At 45.9% G+C, this 21,934-nt stretch overlaps 1 protein-coding gene across 2 annotated transcripts; it reads left to right on the forward strand.

Moving 5' to 3' along the window:
- The first annotated feature begins 6 nt into the window (after nucleotides 1-6).
- On the forward strand, nucleotides 7-15,017 carry LOC102378105 (oxidative stress-responsive serine-rich protein 1). 2 transcript variants are annotated; one of them, XM_006016691.3, is made up of 5 exons: nucleotides 7-229; nucleotides 1,132-1,350; nucleotides 5,382-5,497; nucleotides 13,447-13,563; nucleotides 14,232-15,017. In XM_006016691.3, the coding sequence occupies exons 3-5, from the start codon at nucleotides 5,388-5,390 to the stop codon at nucleotides 14,899-14,901; spliced, it is 897 nt and encodes a 298-aa protein (XP_006016753.1). In that variant the 5' UTR covers nucleotides 7-229; nucleotides 1,132-1,350; nucleotides 5,382-5,387; the 3' UTR covers nucleotides 14,902-15,017. The 2 variants fall into 2 exon arrangements, with proteins under 2 accessions (XP_006016753.1, XP_025047294.1); XM_025191509.1 differs by lacking the exon at nucleotides 1,132-1,350.
- The last annotated feature ends 6,917 nt before the right edge of the window (nucleotides 15,018-21,934 follow it).

Below are 21,934 nucleotides of genomic sequence, written 5' to 3' on the forward strand. Positions count from 1 at the left end.
GGCGGGGACGAAGGCCCGCGGCTTCCCCAGTTGGCGTGGGGGGTGTCCCAGGGTCCTTGCATGCTCGCGTGGGAATTGTCGCTGACTGTGTCTGGCCCTGTCTCCTGCGTTGCGGGGCTTTGAGAGCCGCCTGGGTCTGCCCCTCTGGCCCTCTCACCTTTGCAGCCTCCGGTATGTAAGGTGTAGGACAGTGGCTCCCAATCTGTGGTGTGCCGACAACCTGTCAGTGGTGCGTGTTAACAGATTTTTTTTATTATCATTATAATGACTTTATATGACAAAAAATTAAGGCTGCATCGTTTTAAATTGGTGGTGCGCAGTCTGTCAGAGTTTGGGAACCGCTGGTCGAGGAGGGTTGCGCTCGGAGGCTTTTTCCCTCGCTCCCCTGCTCAGTGGCTACTGCTGCCCCTTTCCTCCAGGAGTGTTCGGCCCCTTTTTGAAGCTGCTCAGCCTGTGGTGGCGGCAAGTTCCCCATGGTACTGACCTGCCGGTGAGAGAATCTCCTTGTGTTAGTTTTAAACTGACCCTCTGCTCGTTTCACTTTGACCCCTAGTTCTTGTCTTGTGAGAGAGCAAACAATAACTCCTTGTTTCCCTTCTGTACTAGTTTGGTGCTGGAAGGACTTTGACAAGGTGAATTCATCGTAAAATTCACATGAATGAATTCACTGGGTGATGTCCCTCTGCGTAGTCCTACCTGTGCCAGTGAATAGCGTCCATGTGATCAGATCCTGTGTAAATGGTCCACTTGATCCGAAAGTGTCATGGCATTAAAAGCCATCCCCCTTGGAATTGAGATTAAAAGCCTTCCCCTGAGAGATCTTGAACTACACAGTGTGGCCCTACACATGGGAACTGTGTTGTTTAAGATACCTTAAACAAAAAAAAATCATCTATTTCCTTGTTGAGGTCAAGGCTTCCATGACACTCATGGACAGAGCTTCAGGTTCAAGGAAGTGCACAATGTCATTAAGAACACTTTCTGTTTGTGTCAAAAAAAGAATAATTTTGGTGAGGTGGTGCCGCCATGTACTAAATTTGCATGAATAATAAATCCAAGTCTTAACCAGCATCCGAGTAAGAGGATATTGTAAACCAGGCTGTTTAATTTTTTTCCTGCTTGTCTACTCAGATAAATACTGCAATGACTAGTCTTGTATCAGTCTCTCTTACATTTACTTGCTTCCTGTGTCAGTAACATAAAACATGTATCAAATACATTATGACACGCACACCCTTCTCTGTGTGTCATCATGACACCATCTGGCTGCTTGAATGTGAAGTCATCCTAGAGCAAGTAGCAGAAACATCAGCTGAGAGATGTGGGAGGCCATGGAGAAGTGACTATTAGGTAGCAGAGTATATCTTGTAGTTTTTTGTTTTCATTTTTGGTTTTGTAAATGTCTCATCATTTGTTAGAAGTCTCTCTTACTGAAACCTGCTGCCTTTTCAAGACTATAAATGACTTGGAATTATTTCAGTTAACATATTTGCAATTAAATTAATGGATACTGTTGAATAAGAGTTAATACTTCTTATTACTGAGCCTTCATGATAATAGATGTTCAGTATCTATCCTCCTACTGACTTAGTAATCATGCAGTGTCTAATTCTTCCTAGCCAAAAAGCAGCACCATAGGGACTTGGGTAATAGGACAGCTATGTGTAAGCATATGAATATATGGAGGTTTTAGATTTAAAAGACTATAAATGTAATCACCCTTGCGTATGAGTACTCCAATTTAAACACTAAATATTAAATATTAACGTTTGTTTAAATTAGTAGAACTATTATGGATTCAGTTTTTGCAACCACTTACCTTCTGCCAATTCATCAGTATTACTTGTAAAGGGGCAGTAAACATGATTAAAAAGACTGGGAGGTTGTAAAGGTTAATGTCCAAGTAGGGCTAGTGACAGAGTACATTTTAATTATGACTTAAATCAGCAAACAAGAAACCATTTATAGTTTATTGTAATCTAGTTATGCATTTGTGCTACTCTAGATTCTGAAGGAGGGTTTCATTTTCTTGGCACAGTTATCAAACCAAATGTTTTTAAACTAGACAAAATTTGGTGTTTCTTTTTTTGCCAAGAAGAAGGATACATTGTTTCCATATATGTTTATTTAAATGCTTAAATAGCTTGAAAAATATTTAGATAAGTTCCCAGGTTTTGTATATTATTGTATTAGAAAATAGTGAGTGATTCATCCCTCAATTGCTAAACTTTTTTTTTTGTTTAGTATGTCTAGAGGCATTTGGCTGGAAATTGGAATTTAATTAAAATGCATAGAAACAGTTTAAAATGTTTATTAAATAAAAAGTTGCATATGTAAGGGGGAAAGCTTGTTAACTTATTTTTATTTAAAGTAAATTGATGTACTAGGTAAATAAAGGGTAAATTAGTCAGTAAATAGAGGGTATGTCTATATGAGATGCTTTACTGCACAACAGACTAATCTACTAAAGTGTCACCATCTACACATGCACACCATTTACTATGCAGTAAATTAGTCTACTGCAGTTAGCTACTGCAAATTTGCTCCTGGTCAGCTCCAGCACTAGGGCTGGGATGGGGTAGCTCTGCCCACCCCCGCAGCTCCCAGCTTTAGGCTGTGCGGGTTGCGGGGTTAGGGTTAGGGGCTGGCTGGGAACTGTCCTACTGCCAGCCAGCTCTGGGCTGTGTGGGGAAATCCCTGCGCAGCCCGGAGCTATCTGGGAGCTGCCCCAGAAGGGACAGTTCCTGGCCAGCCCCCAGCTGCATGGGGAAGCCCTGCTGGGCACTGGGCTTGTACCCATGTGCAGGGGGCTGGAGAGCTCTGCAACAGTAATGGTCTCCTGGTCCCCTGCACATCAGGATCCTTCCTGATGTGTACGGGGCAGCAAGACAGCTGCTGCTGCAGCTGACAGCTTTCTTGGCCCCATGGTCCTTGCCAGCCCCTGGGCTAGCATCCTAGGGGAGCCTGGAGCTCCCCCTAGCTGCTGCAGAGTAAGCAGCTCTGTACCAGGCTGCTCCTGTTGGGAGCAGATTTGCTCTCAGGGAAGTCTTATTGTGCAGTATTTTACTGTGCATTAAACCTTTATATAGCATTAATAGCACATGTAGACACACCCAGTTAGCGTCAGATTACCGTTTCCCAGATTGTTAAAGATACTTAGGCTCCTAGAGGTGAAGGTAGCTGCTTAGGATTTTTAAAATACTAATCAAGATACCCATGACATATCCTCTGAATTTTCCCTACTGTTTTATTCTCCCTTGTGATTTTTATTTGTAGATGGAAGAGAACAGGGAGTGAGAAGTTCTTTTGCTTTTATAGTTCTTAATCATTTTCTAGGGGTGCACCAATAGAGATTTTTGGGGCTGATACCTATGCCCGATATTTAAAGAGAGATATTGCCTGATACCGATCCGATTTCTGAGACACCTGCCTCCAGCTGGTAAGTCTGGTGTGGTGGAAGGGGAGGGGGGAGGTAAAGGGGGATGGAGGGGCAATCAGTGCCCTCCATGGTGAGGGATGGGGCGGGGGCAGGCGCCGCCCAGGTGGCGGGGTGGGGAGCAGAGTCGCAGTTTGTGGGGAAGGGGAGGCGGCTCCTGCTGCTGTTTGCACCCTGGGAGGGCATGGGGGAGGGGGTGCCCGGATCTGTGTGAGGCAGGCTGGGGCCAGGGCTGCACGAGGCTCTTCTTGGCAGGGACTCAGCTTGGAGTGGGTGCCAGTGGCGCTGGAACGATGCTGGATCCACCCCAGATTTTACCACCGTTCTGCTCCCAGCACAGCCGCTGCCAGCTGCAGTCCTGGCTCAGCGCCCCTCCTCCATCTGGGGCTGTGCCAGGTGGCTGGTGATGGCTGCACAGGGAGCAGAGCAGCAGTGAAGTTTGGGGTGGATGCAGCATCCTCCCAGGGTTGCTGGTGCCCACTCCAAGCCTAGTCCCTGCTGAGAAGAGCCTAGCTGCAGCCCACCTGCCCCACCTCATGTAGATCTGGGGGGCAGATGCCCCCCTGTGCCCTCCTGGGGTGCAAGCAGCAGCGGAAGCTACCTCCCTTTCCCTCCTCCTCCCCACGAGTTGTGGCTCTGGACCCCACGCCACGCCTAGGCAGTGCCTGCCCCCTCCCTCACCGTGGGGGGCGTGGATCTGCCCCCTCCCCCCTCTCCTTCCACCACACTGGACTGACCAGCTGGAGGCAGCTCTCCACGTTGCCGGCTCTGCTCCTTGCTGCCTGAGTGATGTGCTGCGGCTTCGCACAGCACGGGCATTTATCGGCCAAATTATCAGCTCCATCGGGCCGATATTTGATGCAGCCAGTTTTCTTTGAATCTGTATGAATCCAATATCAGACCGATGTATCGGTGCACCCCTATCATTTTCTCAACCTTGAATGAATTAACCCAACTAAAGAAAATATGGGTTCTACATTGGTTAGCTGGAAGCAACAACACACTGAAAGTACTTCTGTTTGGAAGAATGTAAACACCAGCAATTGTTTCACTACAAAGACAGAAAATAATTCAGCCCCTGTAACTGCTATTGATGAAGACAGAGTTGGTGTCCTCACTCTGAATCTGCATATAATTAAAAATTAATAGCCTTGTCTCATTAAAATGTGAGGAAGACTCATCATCACTGTAAAGTATTTAAATAATAGCTATGTATTAGAACATTTAAGCACTAGTGAAGTTATTGCAATTTCAAAATTAATTTAAAACAAGTTTTTTGGAGGTTTTTTGTTTGTTTGCTTTCATGTATTGCATTCAAACTAAACACACAGGCTTGTTCTTAACACTTATTTATATCTAACTGGGGACAGGTAATTGCAGAAGGGGCATGGGATAACTAGTTTGGGGGGTAAAATGCTAATAAACAGATAGTTACTCTGAAATACTGTGGTGTAACAATGTTCAGTTGAAAACGGGGAAAAATTTGGACAGAACATCTGGTAGAACTTACTAATGCTGGGACCTGGCTTGCTATTATCACTACATCATCACCTTGACAGGAAAAGGCAGCAAAAGTGACACTAGAACAGTTCTTAAGCCATGGTTTACCAGTGGCCTGCAAAAAGGTGACTGGTATAGGGCTCCTCTACATTACAGGGTTGCTGCTGCCATAGTTATGCCAGGAGAGTCCCCAGTAGAGATGTAGTGTATATGTCCAGAGGAAGCGATGACCCTTCCATTTTTAAGTATTTCATAATTCTTCCTGAATTTGCTTGCAGCTGTTTTTATTACAATGATTTGTGCTTTTTCCATGTGCAGTTTTATAACTGGGTTTACTTCTAGTAAGTTATGTTGTTTCTGGACAGTCATTTCAACCTTTGTTTCAGAGTACTGGTTTCCTCTGGTTTTTGTGGGTTTTTTTCTTACATGATTTCTCTGCTTTCAGCATTATATGGTAACTTGTCAACAATTGGGCATCCTGATGATGAAAACAGAAGCCAAGGATGGAGAAGAGGAAAGTCTGCAGACAGCTTTTAAAAAGCTAAGAGTTGATACAGCAAGGTTAGTATACAGCAGAGTGCTAATGGTGCTGGACTGCTAGAGAACTACTCTATAAATAAATTCCGGATGAGCTGAGGTAGATGCTGAATGATTTTGTAGTACAATCCTTAAGTCTAGTTTGACAATCTGAAATTGGGGGGAGGGTTATTTTTCAGCAGGTTTTCATGGTTTAGAGAATGGTATACTTTGTACCTATGTTTTTAATGCAATAACAGCTGGGCTACCAGTGATCAAGAGCTCTAGCATTTGGTTTCTCATGTGAAGTGACTGGTTTGCCTCCAGTTGCCAGAAGGCATGTCCACATCACTGGACTACTAGCACTGTAATTAGTCTATACTGGCAATGCCAGTTATGCAGCCACTCATGGTGGTGGATTCCTATCTCATTCCTAGAAATGAGTGATTTATTTTTCATGTCAATACTGGGGCTCTTGTTATGGTGACATGGGAAAACCACCACGGTACTCTGCTCTCTGGGGCAGTATTTGCAAACCTTTGTTTTGAACAGAACACATTGAAATGGAAGGTGTTGTGCATAGGACTTCTTGTTACCTGTAAGATCCATAAAATGGTATTTACTGCACTACCTAATGCTCTACTAGAGCAAAAGGAGTTTTCGCCTTCAGTTTTTAATGCGACACCCCTCTACTACTTGATTGACCTTTGTATCCAAACTTTACTCAGGCCTGGTCAGCTCTAGATTTCACCTTCTGTTACAGCTGTCCAGCCTTCCAGTGTGAGCCCCTGTTGCAGATAGCTTACACCAGGGGTAGGCAATGTCTTTTGGCCGGAGTGCCAAAACTCCCCCAAAATGCCTACCTTGGAAGGTGCTGGAGTGCTGGCATGTCAGAAAAACAAAATGAGGGCAGGGGGTACATGGCAGGATGCCCTGCTTGTGCCCTCTGCCCCCTAGTCTTGCTGCCCCTGCCCCCCAGCCCGGGTTCTGTACCTGTCAGCAGCTACCCAGAACCTGGGCCAGTTGTAAACATCTGCTGCCTCTCTGCCCCGGCCCCAGCTGCATCCCAGCCCCGGCGAGGCAGCACATACCGGCAGTGCTTCCTGCTATGCTGCCCTCACCGCTTCTGCAAAGCAGCGTTGGAACCCGGCGCAGCAGGGCACAGTGCGGGGTGCAGAAAGCTGCCTGCTCCCAGCTCCCCGCTGCCCGGCCACACTTCCCCTGTGTGCATGGGAGCAGTGTAGGCAGCAGTGCAGAGTTGTGCCTCTTGCTGCTGCCCCTGCCTCCAGGGGAAGTGTGGAAAGGCAGCAGGGAGTCCTGTGTACCCGCTTAGTCCCAGTACCACCCCCAGCCCTGTGGTAAAGGCAGGGGGCAGCATGCAGCCCAACCCCCTGCTCCGTGGCAGGGAACGAGCTGGTGCTGAGTGCAGGGGAAAAATGGCCCCTTCCCCACCCCATGGCCGGCGCTCCCTGCTGCAGCTGCTCTCAGTCCATGCTGGACTGTCCTGAGCAGGCACAGGCAGCCCTATGTGGGCTGCAAGCGGCTGCAGCGTGCGGTGCTGGGCATGGGGCAAGGGAGGGGCCGCTTTTCCCGTGCTCAGCACCAGCTTGTAACCCGCCCCCGCTGCCAGCCTGAGCCCTGTGCCAGCTCTGGGCTTGCCCATTGGGGCTGCTCTGCAGCGGTAGCAGCTGTGGCCCCCACACTTGCTACGCTGAGCAGCATTTGCCACCACCACCTCTGGGCTGCCCAGCAAGCGAGCTCCAGGCGGGCAGCAGCAGCAAACACTGCCTGGCACGGCAAGTGAGGGGGCCACAGCTGCTGCCACTGTGGCGCAGTCCTGACAGGCGAGCCTGGAGCCCGTGTGGGGCCCAGGCTGGCTGCGGGGGCAGGTTACAAGCTCGTGCTGAGCATGGGAAAAGTGGCCCCTTCCCCATCCCGTGTCCCGCACCCTGCACTGCAGCTGCTCACAGCCCGCATGAGGCTGCCTGTGCCTGCTCAGGACAGCCCCGTGCGGGCTGCAAGCAGCTGCAGCAGGGAGCACCAGCCATGTGGCAGGGGAGGGGCCACTTTTCCCCAGGTTCCTTCCTTCCCCCCCCTTTACCTGAGGTTTCGGCACCGGTGCAGCTGAGGAGCTACTTGGTCCCAGGCCAGAAGCCCCTGCTGGGGCTTCTGGCTGGGGGGGTGGGACTGGACAGGCCCTGCTGTTGTGGGAGCCTGCCGGGCTTCCCCTGGGTCCTAATGCTCCTGGTTCCTGTCATTTTTGACAGGAACCAAAGACAGATAAATATTAATTTTCTAAGTTTTTTAGGGGCCCCACAGGCCAGATAGATGGCCTATCTGCCCCACGGGCCGTATTTTGCCCACCCCTGAGCTACCCAGAGCTGGGGCCTGCTGAAGCCAGGAGACTGCAAATAGTTGCTGCCTCCCAGGCCCCAATGCGTGCCGAGGAAAATGGCCTCATGTGCCATGCTCGGCATGCATGCCGGGGGTTGCCGACCCCTGGCTTACACCAATGTAGCGTAACGTGCTAACACAAGCTACACTTATTGAAAACAGACTGATCTACCCTTGTGTAAATAATGCTGCAGAGCATCTGTGCAAGCTGTGTGTTTGCACTGCTGATTGAAATAAAGGAGTAGACAAGGCTTCAGTTGGTTTCAAGCTGGTTAGGTGAGTCAGGAAGCCTCCCAGAGCCTTTCAGTCCTGTATCAGTACAGTTTACTGGGATCAATAAAAATCTGACATCCTACTTCCTCTGCCCAGGACCCTCTCTTTAGAATGCGTTACCTTTTCTGATATGGTTCTTCAGAGCAAGGATGGTTTTTCTCTCACAGCCTTCAATTGAGTGGTCTCTGTTTCCTGATAATTCCCTATAATTCTAATATATTTGCCTCTCTTAAATAACCACTGACTCTCACCTAGGACAAGGGGATATGGACTGAATTCCACTTTACAGAAAATTGCCTCCCCCAGCATAAACAATATAGTGCAAAATGATTCATTGGGTAACTGAAACCAGTGTATCAAGACTCAGCATAGAATACCCTCTGGACTAATACAGCTGTCTTAAAATGGAGGGTTTTGGATAGATTTGTAGTATCCTGCCTTAATTCATGGAAACACAGTGAGCAAATGAACATACTGCATATGTTGAGCAGTTTTATTTCAACAATATCTATATTTGCTCTAACAAATTAATATATTAAAAATTGGAAGTTGTCACAGCTCTCTTCAGTATGATGAAATGTTTCAAAGCTTATAACTTCAAGTGCTTGGCAAATAACTAATGAGACCTGAAAGTAAAGATTCTTAGAACATGGTGATTTTCAGGTAAAATACTTCCAATCTGAATTGTCATCCTGACTGTAACACTGATTCCGTGTATTCCCTTCTCTGACTCATTTCTGTTCTCTATGCTCATTTTATTCTCTGTCTAGAAATATGTGCTTTGTCTTCATTTTAAAGTACTTAAGAGTAAAATATTGTTCAAACTAATTTTCACAAAGAGTCTTCTAATGTTGGAGTGTAGTAAAATGTGTCTAGCAATTTTATATTGTGTGTGTTAGGAGAAGCCTAAAATAGCAAAGGATAAGACCATTTTGGTAAGCTTGGAATAGCTGTAACTCGGTCTTGGTGAAAACATGACAATAGTACTTGGACTTTCCACAAAAGTCCCATCTAATGAAACCAAAGTGCAAAGATGATCTGTAGATTGGATACTGAAAAACTGTAGGGAACAGAGCTGTGATGAACACTGGAGTGGAAGGAATGAATCATACTTGTGACTAAGGGAAATTAGGTTATTGTATCATAAATTCCTATTAGTCTCATGTCATGGCAGTAGCTCAGAGCTGTCTTGTTTGTCGAGTGAGCTGAACATTTTAGCCTGATGTTATGTAATCTCCTCCTGAAAACAGACTGAGCACGGATCCTATTGGCTGAGCTTTTTTTTCTTCTGGTTAAGCTTTACTGATGCCTAGGGGTGCACCAATATAGACTTTTGGGGCCAATACCAATAGCCAGTTTTTAAGGAGGCATATCGGCCAATACCAATCTGACTTCCGATATAGAATGGAGAGCTGCATGCAGCTGCTAAGTCTGTTGTGGTGGAAGGGGAGTGGAGAGAGAAGGGGCACAGGGGAAGCAGATCAAGGTCCCCAAGGTGAGGGAGCGAGTGGGGCTGGGGCAGGCGTTACCCAGCCGGGGCTAGGCATGGGATGGAGCCACTGCTTCTCCAGGAGGCATGGGGAGGGTGGGGCAGCTCCCGCTACTGCACGGGGGTGGGGTGTGCATGTGCGCCCTGGATCTGCACTGGGCAGGCTGCCGCTGGGGGTGAGGAGGAGGAGGGGCTGGGCTGGGCTGGGCTTGGGGTGGGCGGTGGCGGCACTGGGAGGGGGCTACAGGGAGGTGGCTGCAGCCACCCCAAAATTTGTTGTAGCCCCCCTCCCCAGCCTCCACTCCCAGCGCCAGCACTGGGAGCACAACTTGGCCCAGCCCCTACAAGTCATGCCTCCATCCCAAGCCCGCCCTACACCGGCTGGGCAGCACCTGCCCCAGTCCCACTCCCTCACTCATCGTGGGGGTCTTGATCTGTTTCTCCCGCCCCCCACGCACCTTCCCTTTCTACCATAACAGACTTACCAGCTGCATGTAGCTAGGCTGTGCTCCTCACCACCTATGTGCTGCGCTGCAGCTGCACGCATGCACAGGCCATTTATGTATCAGCCACATTATCAGCCACATCGGGCCAATTTCCAATACAGCCTATTTTCTTTATATTGGTGCCAATCCAATATTGGACCAATGTATTGGTGCACCTCTACTGATACCCCACTGACTGCCCAAGGTCTGTCCTCTAACCCTTCTGCTTTACTGTGACATTTTATCTTCTTGTCTTTAAACTGCAACTCAACCCCAGCTCTTTGCTGCGTTTAACTAAGGAATGACTGATTTTCTTCATGTTATACCACTAATAGACCGCACATCACGCTCCCCTTGGTGTTTCCTGCCATGTCTCTTTTCTCTGCTGTTTTTTATGGAAGGGTGTACACAAAAGGTTTCTTGAGCTGCTGAAAGTATGCACACACTTTCCCAACCTGACTTTTTCAGAACAAAGGGACTTCCCAGGAGATTGCAGACATGGGCCTAAACTTTCAAATTTGCAAGTCTAATTTGCACATATCTGCTGAGTAACTGTGTACACAATAGTAGTAATTGTTAAGTGTGTTCAGCTTTGAAAATGTGGGTCTGAGAGCTAAGTAAATCTTCCAGGGCCCTGAGACTATAATATGCTATAACTCCGTAGCTCCTTTGGCCATGCTTGTAATGCTGCGAAGAGTTTCTTGTAGTTGGTTTTCTTCCTGGACACAGACACTAGTACTGTATTTCTAGTTAAATATTCCTTAGCTATAAATATGTTTTGTTTATGTAAAGGAAAGATTGGCTTTTTTATCTGTCCATCTGAAAAAGAGGCATTTTCTTCAGAGTCGGTTTCTCTGGGAAAATTATAGTAGTTGTGGTTAAAAGCTAGATGCCAAACAGCAGCCGCTTCAGTTACTTTTTTAAATCAATTTTCAGTAAGTGAGAGAATGATGTGTTTAGTATTTAATCACACTTCAAAGAAACCTGTATAGAAAACCTTTCCATACCCCCCACCACTTCTCCCAAGTCCAGTTTTCACCTCTATCTATACCAGCAAATTTGTTCCTTTTCATCATCCATAGAATCCATTTTCTCCACCTTCCCCCTTTACTCAGGCTGGGTTTTTTTCTATATAATCAGATTTGTTCAGATCAGATTTTGTGCAATATCAGTGGAAATTGCAAGAAAAGACAAAGGAACAAGCTCTCTCTCCCTCACACCTCCTTCTTTTGTCTTCCCCATCCTATATTTCACATCCACACTCAAGACTTATGGGGGAGTATTTCTCAACATTTGGTTTACCCTTCTGCATTAAGGACCAGAGGCAGTAAAGGTATAGTTGTATTAGTCCAGAGGTACTAACCAATCTTAGTTGCTCCCCTCCTGCCTTCCCCCCCTACCCGGCACTTTGGACTTCTAAAATACTTGTACCATTGTTCGTTAGTCGAAAAAACAGCTGTATTTTACTGCTGATGGGTGAGCCCCCATGTGCCAAAGTGCTTTGGTATCCTCTGTACTTACCAAAAAAAAAAATCATCAGTGTAAAAATGGATGAACTTTCCTCATTTAATAGCAAAATCAGAAAACAATAATTGATTGGTAAATGCAGTGTTATGGTTAATCTATCTGTCCTGGTCCCCAACTAGACCAGAACAAAAGCTTTAGGGGGAAAAAAGCTGGATTCTCTTAAAACCCTCTTCCTTTCAGTATTTGTAATATGTCTTCAATCCCTCTATACCAGAGCATTGTTATAGAGTATTTGGCTGTGCTTAACTTGTAACACTTGGGTTTTGTACAGCTGCAGTATAGAATTTAGCCATGGTAAAAGTCCTTAAAAACTCATGTAGACTATTCCCTATTGTATCTTTAATGTTTTCCCTATCCATGCTAAGCTGGAAATCTCATTTTTGGTTTTCAGTTTGTAACAGCTTTATTTAGCAACCCATGCAAACTGCAACTACTAGAATATTATTTTATATTAATTTTACAGTGCCAGAATGGGTGCTATGTACTTTACAGAGCAAGTGGAAAAATCATGTTCTGTTTTCTGAAGAACTTGAACATTAGGACTGTGCAAAGCTTTGGTCCCTGATTTGATTCAGTGGCCAAATCTCCGAATCGAACCAAAGAACCCTTTAATCCAGGGGTAGGCAAAATGCGGCCCACAGGCCAGATGCGGCCTGTCAGGCCATTCTATCCTGAGAAGATAGGATAGAAGATAGGATCTGCCGGGGCAGATAAATATTAATTTATCTGGCTCCCTGTCATGTGGCCCTAGATGGCTTGACAAAACTCAGTAAGCGGCCCTCCACCCAAAATAATTGTCTGCCCCTGCTTTAATATCTCTGAATTGATTCATAAAGATTTGGTGATTTGGACAGACATGGCTTTAAATGTTTTTTCTACATACCTCTAGGTAGCAGGCAACTCATCAGTGCTGCAATGCTGGGGTGCATGGAGTGTCCCACCGAAGTGTGGGGGGATCCCCAGCGTGCTCAGCAGCAGACCCAGAAGCACTTCTGGCTCACTTCCAGGTCTGCCAGGGAGTGTGCAGCACCCCCCCCTCGTGCCCCTCCTGGGTTGTGGGGGGACACCCAGGGTCCCCCTGTGGCCAATTGCTGAGCCAGGGGGGCCCTCTGCGCATCCGGAAGTGGACCCGGAAGTGGACCAGAAGTATTTCCGGTCCACTTCTGGGGTCGCCGCCAAGCACGTGGGGGGCCCCACCCCCACTCCTGTGGGACACTCCATGCGCCCCAGCATCGCAGCATTCACAAGCTATGCTGGTACCTTAAGGTATGTAGAAAAAACATTTAAAGCTGTGTCTATGTGCAAATCGCTGATTCTCCGAATCAGCATCAAATCTTCAGATTCAGATTCAGCTGAATTGAATCAGGGACAGTGATCCGAATCAACAAATCAAATCACTGTCCCTGATTTGGGCCAAATCCAAATCGAATAGGGCCCGCTTTGCACACCCCTATTGAACATTATGTGGCTTGAGTAGTGAAAAGATGCGTGAGAGGGGAAAATGTTACTACACTACAAATGTTACTACAGAACAATGGTACAAGTATTTGATTATTTAATTTATGTATGTTCACCACAGAATGTTAACCTATTAAGACTTAGAACACTTGTATTTTCCCTGTTTTAATGGTTCAGTGGTCAAGGAGGGTTGAAAGAATGACTTCTAAGAGATCCTCTGCAAGCAGTTTGCTTCAGGCAGTACTGTTTGCATAAAACGAGCAAGTTTTGGGAAAAGAGATTCAAAACTTCTCCAGTCTACTTTGACATAATTCAAAAAATGAGAAAAAAGAATGTAATTCATGGGACTATTATACATTCTCTTTCAGCTCTATTGCTGCCCTATCTGTGAAGGGTGAAGGGACAAGTACAAGAGCATTGGTTAGAACAACTACTGATGAAAGCAAACCCAAGACCACGTGTGCCTCTAAAGAAACTTGGCATGGGTAAGAGCAACCTGTGATTGACAAGACTTGGAAATGTGAACATACTGGGCTGAAATCTAGTACCTGATTCTGTTGCTGATTTAGTATCCTCAGCACATTTGTTTGCAAAATGTTTTGCCTTTTTCCATTTCTCTTTTTAAATTACTGGATCTCCTTGCCCAGCAACAACTAATATTGTTTCTAAAACTACAAAGTTCAAGTGAAATATTTCTCTGTTGTGTGTGAAGCTCTAAGTACTTCAGCCACACCTGGGTTGAGAAATGAAGTATACATGTATCCAATAAGCTGCTATTGTGGTATGTGTCACTTTAAACCATGAATGTCATTACATAATCACTCAGCATCCTGTCTACATCGATGTTCTGTCTCTGAGTCTCCTGCCTCTGTTTCCTCTAATGTTTTGTGTGTACTTCATGCTTTACATTTTCAAATGATAGCTACAGTATTAGTTTATGCTTCTCCCATTCTTGATTTGCTATTTTTTCCTGTGCTGCTCTTGTGCTAGCATGAAAGACAACTTTTCCTAAGTACCCTTTTTACCTCCTACATTCCCTCTTAAAAAATCCTATTCATTCATTCATTTAGCAGCCTGTCCTAATTCACAGAAGTGGAAGAGTACTTGCAACTGGCAACTGAATAAAACTTCCTTGTGTATTTTCTACTGTTAGGTCTATGAGGAAACCTTCAAGAGGAGCAGTGAGAACCCAGCGCCGCAGGCGTTCCAAGTCTCCAATTCTTCCTCCTAAGTTTATTCACTGCAGTACCAAACCACCTTCCACATGCAGCCAGTTAGTATGCAAGAGCCCAGCTGACCCTCTGGACAAAGCAAAGGAATTCTGTATAAAGGAACAATCCAATCCTCATGTCAATGATGCTGGCCTCAAAGGAGTTGGTACCGAGTCTTTGGTGGCTTTTGTTACAGAGCAAGTGCCAGAAAACAAATTGAATAATTCTCCTGCTGCCATTTCTCTAACAGTCAAAGCAAGTTTAAAGACCACAGATCTTTCTGACTTTCAGTCTGTGTCCAAGCAAAGCATGAGCAAGCCATGTGCGTGCATGGACAAGATCTGCCAGTGTAGGCGGTGGCAAGACATGGAAGTGTACAAATTCTCCGGCTTGCAGAACACTCTCCCACTGCCACCTGAGAGAAGAACAGTCACTGAGGACCACTCTCAGCCTTTGGCATCCCGAACTCCTTCAAGCTCTCCACGATCTTGCTCTGAGCAAGCCAGGGCCTATGTGGATGATGTGACTATTGAAGATCTTTCAGGATACTTGGAATATTACTTGTATATTCCAAAGAAAATGTCTCACATGGCAGAGATGATGTATACCTGACTGCAATGGGCATTTAATACTGAAGGGGGTTTTGGTTGAAATCGACAGTTGGTCACTCTCCACATAAGCAACTCACTCTCTGCTCACTGTGCTTGCAATAAAAACACTTCTTAGCATCTCAGCTAACTTGTGTTATTGACATGAGACAACTTAATTTCAAAATGATACGATTTAGACCCCAGTGAGTTTGGTTAGGGAATGTCCTCCCATATTTGCTTAAGGTATGGTGAATTTGGGAAGCTGTGTGGTAATTAAAGAAAATACTTTAAAGAAGAAAAAAGCAGTTGGGATTTACTGCAGAGAACCCTATGTGATCAAGCTTCTCCATTTGAGAAGTCTGATGCAGTTTCTCACCTGAAGTCTTTTTTACACTGAGTTGCAACTTAGTCTGTGGTGGATTCAAGAGCAGAGTCTTGCCGGTAGGCTGGTCCATCCTGTCTCACCAGATTACAAGAGCATTTTAAATGTAGGGCTTCTATCCCACTCTTCTTCATCCTCTTTCTACCTCTTGCTCTAGCCACTGTGAACACCTGCATTTGTGCTTTTGGAGGGGGGCAACATTTTTCATGTTTGCCTGAAGAAAGGCTTTATTTCTTTCTGTCCTCCTCTCTCCCTGCAGTTCCTCATCTTCCAGGCTAGTATATTATCAAGTACTGGTGTGTAACGTTGGAAGTGATACTAATGGACCAGGCTACCAAATCCAAAGCATAAAGAATGTAAAGGAAACTGAATGTGGTCCCCATCTTCAAGAAAGGGAAAAGGGAGGACCCGGGCAACTATAGGCCCGTCAGTCTTACCTCAATCCTGGGGAAACTCTTTGAGAAGATCATCAAGGAGCACATTTGTGATGGGCCGGCATCAGAAATGATGCTCAGGGGCAATCAGCATGGATTTATTAGGGGGAGATCATGTCAGACCAACCTGATCGCCTTTTATGATCAGGTCACAAAGGCCATGGATGCAGGTGTCGCGGTGGATGTAGTCTTTCTGGACTTCAGCAAGGCCTTTGACACCGTCTCTCACCCCATCCTAATTAATAAACTAGGCGACTGTGGCATAGATGCCTACACAGTCAGATGGATTGCAGATTGGCTGAAGGGTCGCACTCAGAGGGTGGTGGTGGATGGATCATACTCGACTTGGGGGGAGGTGGGTAGTGGAGTCCCCCAGGGCTCGGTCCTGGGGCCTGCGCTGTTCAGTTTCTTCATCAGCGATCTTGATGTTGGGGTGGAAAGCAACCTGTTTAAATTCGCTGATGACACCAAAATTTGGGGGGAGGTGAGCACGCTAGCAGGGAGAGAGAGATTGCAGAAGGATCTGGATAGGTTACAGGGGTGGGCAAACAGGAACAGGATGTGTTTCAATACGGACAAGTGCAGGGTGCTGCACTTGGGTAGTAGGAACCAGCAGCACACTTATACGATGTGGAACTCCCTACTTGAGAGCACGGAGGCGGAAAGGGATCTTGGTGTCATTATTGACTCCAAGATGAACATGGGCCGACAATGCGAGGTCATGGTTGGCAGGGCTAACCGGACCTTGTCGTGCATCCACAGGTGCATCTCGAGTAGAGCCAGGGAGGTGATCCTCCCCCTCTATGCGACGCTGGTCAGGCCGCAGCTGGAGTATTGTGTCCAGTTCTGTGCGCCCCATTTCAGGAGGGATGTGGACAACATGGAGAGGGTCCAGAGGAGGGCCACCCGCATGATCCGGGGACAACAGGGCAGACCCTACAGTGAGAGACTGCGGGACCTGAACCTATTCAGCCTCCACAAGAGAAGGCTGAGGGGGGACCTGGTGACCGTCTATAAACTCACTAGGGGGAACCAGAAGGGTTTGGGGGAGACGCTGTTTCCCCTAGCCCCCGCTGGCATAACAAGGAGTAATGGGCACAAGTTGATGGAGAGGAGGTACAGATTGGACATCCGAAAAAACTACTTCACAGTTAGGGCGGCTAGGAGCTGGAACCAACTTCCAAGGGAGGTGGTGCTGGCCCCTACCCTGGGGATCTTTAAGAAGAGGCTGGATACTTACCTGGCTGGACTCATTTGAGTCCCGTTTTTGTTTTTAGGGTTTTTTGTTTTTTTTTGGGGGGTTGTTCTCCCGCCCTGGCGGGGGGTCGGGCTAGAAGATCTATTAGGTCCCTTCCGACCCTAAAACTATGAAACTATGAAGAGGCATGTGATTTCTATTAGATTGTGCATATTTGCCTACAGAAGGAGAAATAGATGGCTTTATCTTGAATGGTGTTTCCTCATGTTAATAACCAGAAAAAAAAGCAATGGATGAGATGAGTTGATTCTCCTGTGCAAAATACTACTTTAAAAGAAGTAGCTAAAAGCCAGAGACAGCATTTTCCAAGTTCTCTAATAAGCTTTGCAGTGTACCTGTTCATCCTGTTACACTTTAAACACCTCTATTTTTCCTGCTTCCTACTGTTGAGTTCTTAATATGAATTGAGATGTAACAGATGTTCAGGCTTCCACTTGCATGTGAGTGAGTTGCAGAGCAGGGGACAGCTTGAGCCTTTCCATTGTCTGTAATCTTTTCCTCCCTTTTACTAAACTATGCGTGCATCTATGTGTTTATTAATGCACTGTAGTTATGGAACATTTTTAGTACCTGTAATAACAAGTACTAAATGTGCTGTAACTGGTTCTACTGCACATTAGTGCAGATGAATGCTTTTTGTGTGATGTTTAATGCCCATTGGACTAATCTCTGCATTAGCACACTTCTTGCCAGCCACACTCATGTGCCGTAGAATTAGTTCGGTGGGCATTAAGTGTCTCACAAATGTGCCCTATGAGTAGTGTCTTGCCCCAGGGGCAGTGTTGGAGTCAGTGGTCTCCTATACGTCTTTCTTGCAGAAGGGAGAAAGTGTAGCTACAGTTCTGAAGTACTGCCCTGAGTGGCATGTTTAGCTAGGGAATATGGTATCAGCTATTTCTAATAATGATTTGCAGGCAGGAAGTGAGTTCTGTGATATCACTTGGTAGTGTCCTTACTGGCTCTTGGCTACGTACTTATGGTTCTCCCATGCCTAGTGGGAGAGATGAGATGAGAATTTGTGGAAAATATTTCCCTGCTTAGTTTTGCACCTCTATCAGTGTTGTCAAACTAAACTTGCATTTCTTCTGTCAGGAGCCCCAAAGAGGCAACTGGCTTCCTTGGTCAGTATGTGTTTGGAGTCCACTGTCCCTTGAATTTCCCTGCACTTAAGTAGCTAAGGGTCTGCCAGATGTATTTAAATTTGCAGTGACTCCTTTTCCTTGTGAGTGGCTGTCTGTTGCTGGAGTAGCTAGACTATAAGATGTGGAATCTAATTTTATTTGCCAATTTTTTTTTCCTCATTCCTTGGACTCTTTCAGTAGATTTGCCAGTACCAGCTCATCAAAGCATTGCACATCTCCAGTTTGTACAGTAGGTGTTGCATCCCAGGGATAGGATCAATACTTGCTTGGGGGAGAAGGAACATTTATTCCTTTCTCTGTTAGTCCCATACTCAGGGATAAGGATTTGGATTTTCATAGATTTCATAGACATTAGGGCTGGAAGGGACCTCAGAAGATCATTGAGTCCAGCTCCCCGCCGCAGGGGCAGGAAGTCAGCAGGGATCATAGGATCCCAGCAAGATAAACATCCAGATGTCTTTTGAAGGCGTCCAGAGTAGGTGCTTGAACCACCTCTGGTGGCAATCTATTCCAAACCTTGGGGGCTCGGACAGTAAAGAAGTTCTTCCTTATGTCCAGCCTGAAACGGTCATGGAGGAGTTTGTGGCCCTTCGACTTTGTCATCCCTTGTTCACGATGTGGAATGCAGTTTGGAGAACCATCCATAGTTGTACAGTACTTTGTGTAGTGCAAGATTCCCTCTTCATAGAATATGGTGCCACATCCATTAGGAACCCTAAGGAAAGCAATGTTAATATGGTGTAAATGATTACTGATTTGAGAAGGGGAGGAAGTCCGCACACTAATCTATTTAGACACTACCTCTCTGTAGCCACTAGATGTCACGCTTATTCCATGTCTATGACCAAATTGTGCTGCTAGTTAACTGCTACTTAAATCTGCTTTCAAAGTTGCTCGTGGGGGCATGAAGGCCATGACCAGGTGTTTGAGTACCAGAGTTTTTAACATACACGTAATAAGTGGGGTGTGTACCAAATGTCTGCAGGTTATGGTTCAGTCAGGACACAACTATGCAACTTTGCCAATGCAGGCTAAGCCCCTTTGTAAGTGCCAGCATGTATATGTAATTCAACTAAATCCTTAGGACCTGAATTCATTGAACTCTTTGTTAACAGTACTGTGTTCCACAGAGAAACTGTAGTTGGAACCAGCTGGTGATGTAAATAATTAAAAAATCCTGAACCTAGCCTATTTTAGACAGTGATACCATGGTTGGAGTGGGAAAACCAAGAGGAATAAGCATTCTGGGAACAAAGCTTATATCAAACTGAAGGAAGCTGCAACTTCAGTGTTGTTAACTTCTGCAATTTTTTCAGGTCTTCTGATACTTGGTGTCTGCCTAAAAGCCCCATCTCCAGGAGCTGAATGTTTATGGGAGATTCTCACCTTTTTTTTTTTAAGGTGACTCTGGCACTCATCAGTGCAAAGCTTGAACATGTGACCTCAGAAATCAGAAGACGATGGAAAAGAGCCCAACATCTAAACACACTTTTAAGCCAATCTTACTTTTTACTTACTGGCTCACTGACAAAGTATGCTTGGGGCTGATCGTTCCGCCACTTCTGGTGCTCCACTTGCTTAAGTGATCATACTTGTGGACCCTGGCTGGCTGAGAGAAGATCCTAATCTGAAAGCGGGAATCCCATTCCAGTTGGTATTAAGGGAGGGAGGTAGTAGTTGGTTTATATGGTTAGCCTGAGGCATTGTGCCTGACGTGGGATTTCACACAGGGAACAGGGATTTCCTGTTTCCTGCGATTTACAGTTGTAAATCATTTGCATATGCAGTTGCAAATTGTGCCTAAACACAGGTGGTTCTACCTCTTCAACATTATAAAAATATGGGCCTATGATCACCACAAAACCCTCTTCAAATACAGGCTTTGGACTTTGGAGGTTGGTCCAATTTTACAGATAAAACCTGAGTGACATTTGCCTTAAGCCCATGCATCAAACCACTGTTAAAGCTAGTCTTGGGATTTGGAAAATACATCTCACCACAATATCTACCTTCATGGGGGTTATAACCTGCAACAATAGTACAGTTTAGCTCCAGAGTTATCTTTGGTATTTGGTAGGGGGGGGGGTTGGAATAAGCACCTGCTCTTAGTAGCATGGTGTTCAGTAAAAAGCTTATCATCCCTTACTAACTTTTCTGTGTTACTAACCCTGTGTGTGTAGAACAGGTGTGACTGAAAGGATGATTTGGATCATTATGATGTCCTATTTTTTTCTCTCGTCCGTGTCCCCCCTTCTCCCCCCACCCCTTTCAGAGTAGTTGGCAGTTGCAGATTTGAATTGTGTGGTCCAATGAGATGCATTGTAGCTATGGTGTTTTCTGCTTAAGCAAGTACCCTGGAATCAAAAAAAAGGCTTTGCACTTATCCAGAATATGCCCCTATGTTAATAAAATGTAAACCATATCTATGAAGTGTACAGTGCCCTGGTTTTGGCAGCCATGAAACAAACTAGCTCTAGTTAACGTCGCGGCTTCTAGTAACAGCCCTTTGAGAAAGCTGCTTGCCTTTCACTTTCTATGTAGTTAATTTGAACAGGATTACATTACAAAGATGCTAATGCACTTAATGGCTATAACCATAAGGGGTGCTTGTTAAAAGGTAATAAGCAAGAGGCAATAAATTGGGAAGGCATGTAAATGGAGTGCACTGTACTACCATAGTAGGTAGTAGCATGATGAAAAGAAGAAATGTTGCTACCTGTTGAGCAGAGCCACTGGCTGTCAGTCTTGGGAGTAGAAAGTAATTTAGTTTCAGGAAAAGCTATTAAAGAAGGAAGATGACCTGCAGTTGAAACTAGGCTCTGAAACAAGAACCTAGTGCCTACCTGAAGAGGCGGGGAGGGGTACTGTATTAGTGAAGTATCCACCTCTGTCTTTTTGGAAACTAGGCATTTTCTGCTCATCTTGGCTGACCTGGGATGGGGACTTTTAACTGCATACCCCTCTAAGGTGAAGATTTATCTATATTAGAAAACTTGCACTAGCTTAAATAGTTTTAAAATTGTTGTGATTAAAACAATGTAACTCCTGTATGCTACTTTAACCCTTGCTTAAATCACTCTCTCTAGCTTAATACTGTAATTTTGTAAATTCTAAGCAGCATTTCCCGTGTCCCAGCATCCTGTCCTGTAATAATTTCATAATTTTAGTTAGGTTCAATTGAATGGGTTCAATGCAGAGCAGACATATGGGTGACTGTCCCGCAAAGAAATCAAAGCGCTGGGATGGTCTGAGTGTCTGATCATACTCCTGCTCTGAGTACCTAGACATGGTCGAGTGGGCGATGGGCTCGATGGCCTCCACACCCTGGAAGGACAGAGGTGACACGGACAGTGCAGTGGGATTCCACTTGCCGGTACTACACGTCCGCCTTCACTCATGCCCAGCTGGAAACAAGTAGGGCAATAACTTAAAGTCCCAGTAGTGCTTTAGGCTGTATGCTTAAGCCCCTGCCCTAAAGCTTGTTCTTTTAACCCCAGCTTGTGTTCTCTTAACCCCAGGGCACTTTCCTGCCCAGAGCAGGGGGTTGGACTCCGCGATCAAATAGGTCCCTCCCGACCCTAGAACTCTATGAAATATAAATCAGTTCTTTTGAGGAAATGCAGTGCTGTGTCCTTCATCTATTACTAGGAAGGATGCCCCAGGAGCAGCTATGCTATCAGCGAGTAAGGACTGTGCCCGGGCTGTCCTGTCCCGTCCAGCCATTCCCCAGTGCTGCCAGGTAGGAGAGACCTGAGCCGGCTCCCAGCAGCTGGTGAGGAGGAGGGAGCTGTCGGCGGTGCCGGCTCAGGAGGCAGCTCCATAGCACCCCCGCCCCGCCC

Source organism: Alligator sinensis, unplaced genomic scaffold (assembly GCF_000455745.1).
Source record: "Alligator sinensis unplaced genomic scaffold, ASM45574v1 scaffold76_1, whole genome shotgun sequence".
Taxonomy (NCBI): domain Eukaryota; kingdom Metazoa; phylum Chordata; order Crocodylia; family Alligatoridae; genus Alligator; species Alligator sinensis.

Excerpts from the sequence above, each read along its gene's own strand:
- LOC102378105 (XM_006016691.3), top strand. The coding sequence starts at position 5,388 with ATGGTAACTTGTCAACAATTGGGCATCCTGATGATGAAAACAGAAGCC. Across the intron at positions 5,498-13,446 it reads CTAAGAGTTGATACAGCAAG|CTCTATTGCTGCCCTATCTG; the intron begins GTTAGTATACAG and ends ATTCTCTTTCAG. Across the intron at positions 13,564-14,231 it reads TCTAAAGAAACTTGGCATGG|GTCTATGAGGAAACCTTCAA; the intron begins GTAAGAGCAACC and ends TTCTACTGTTAG.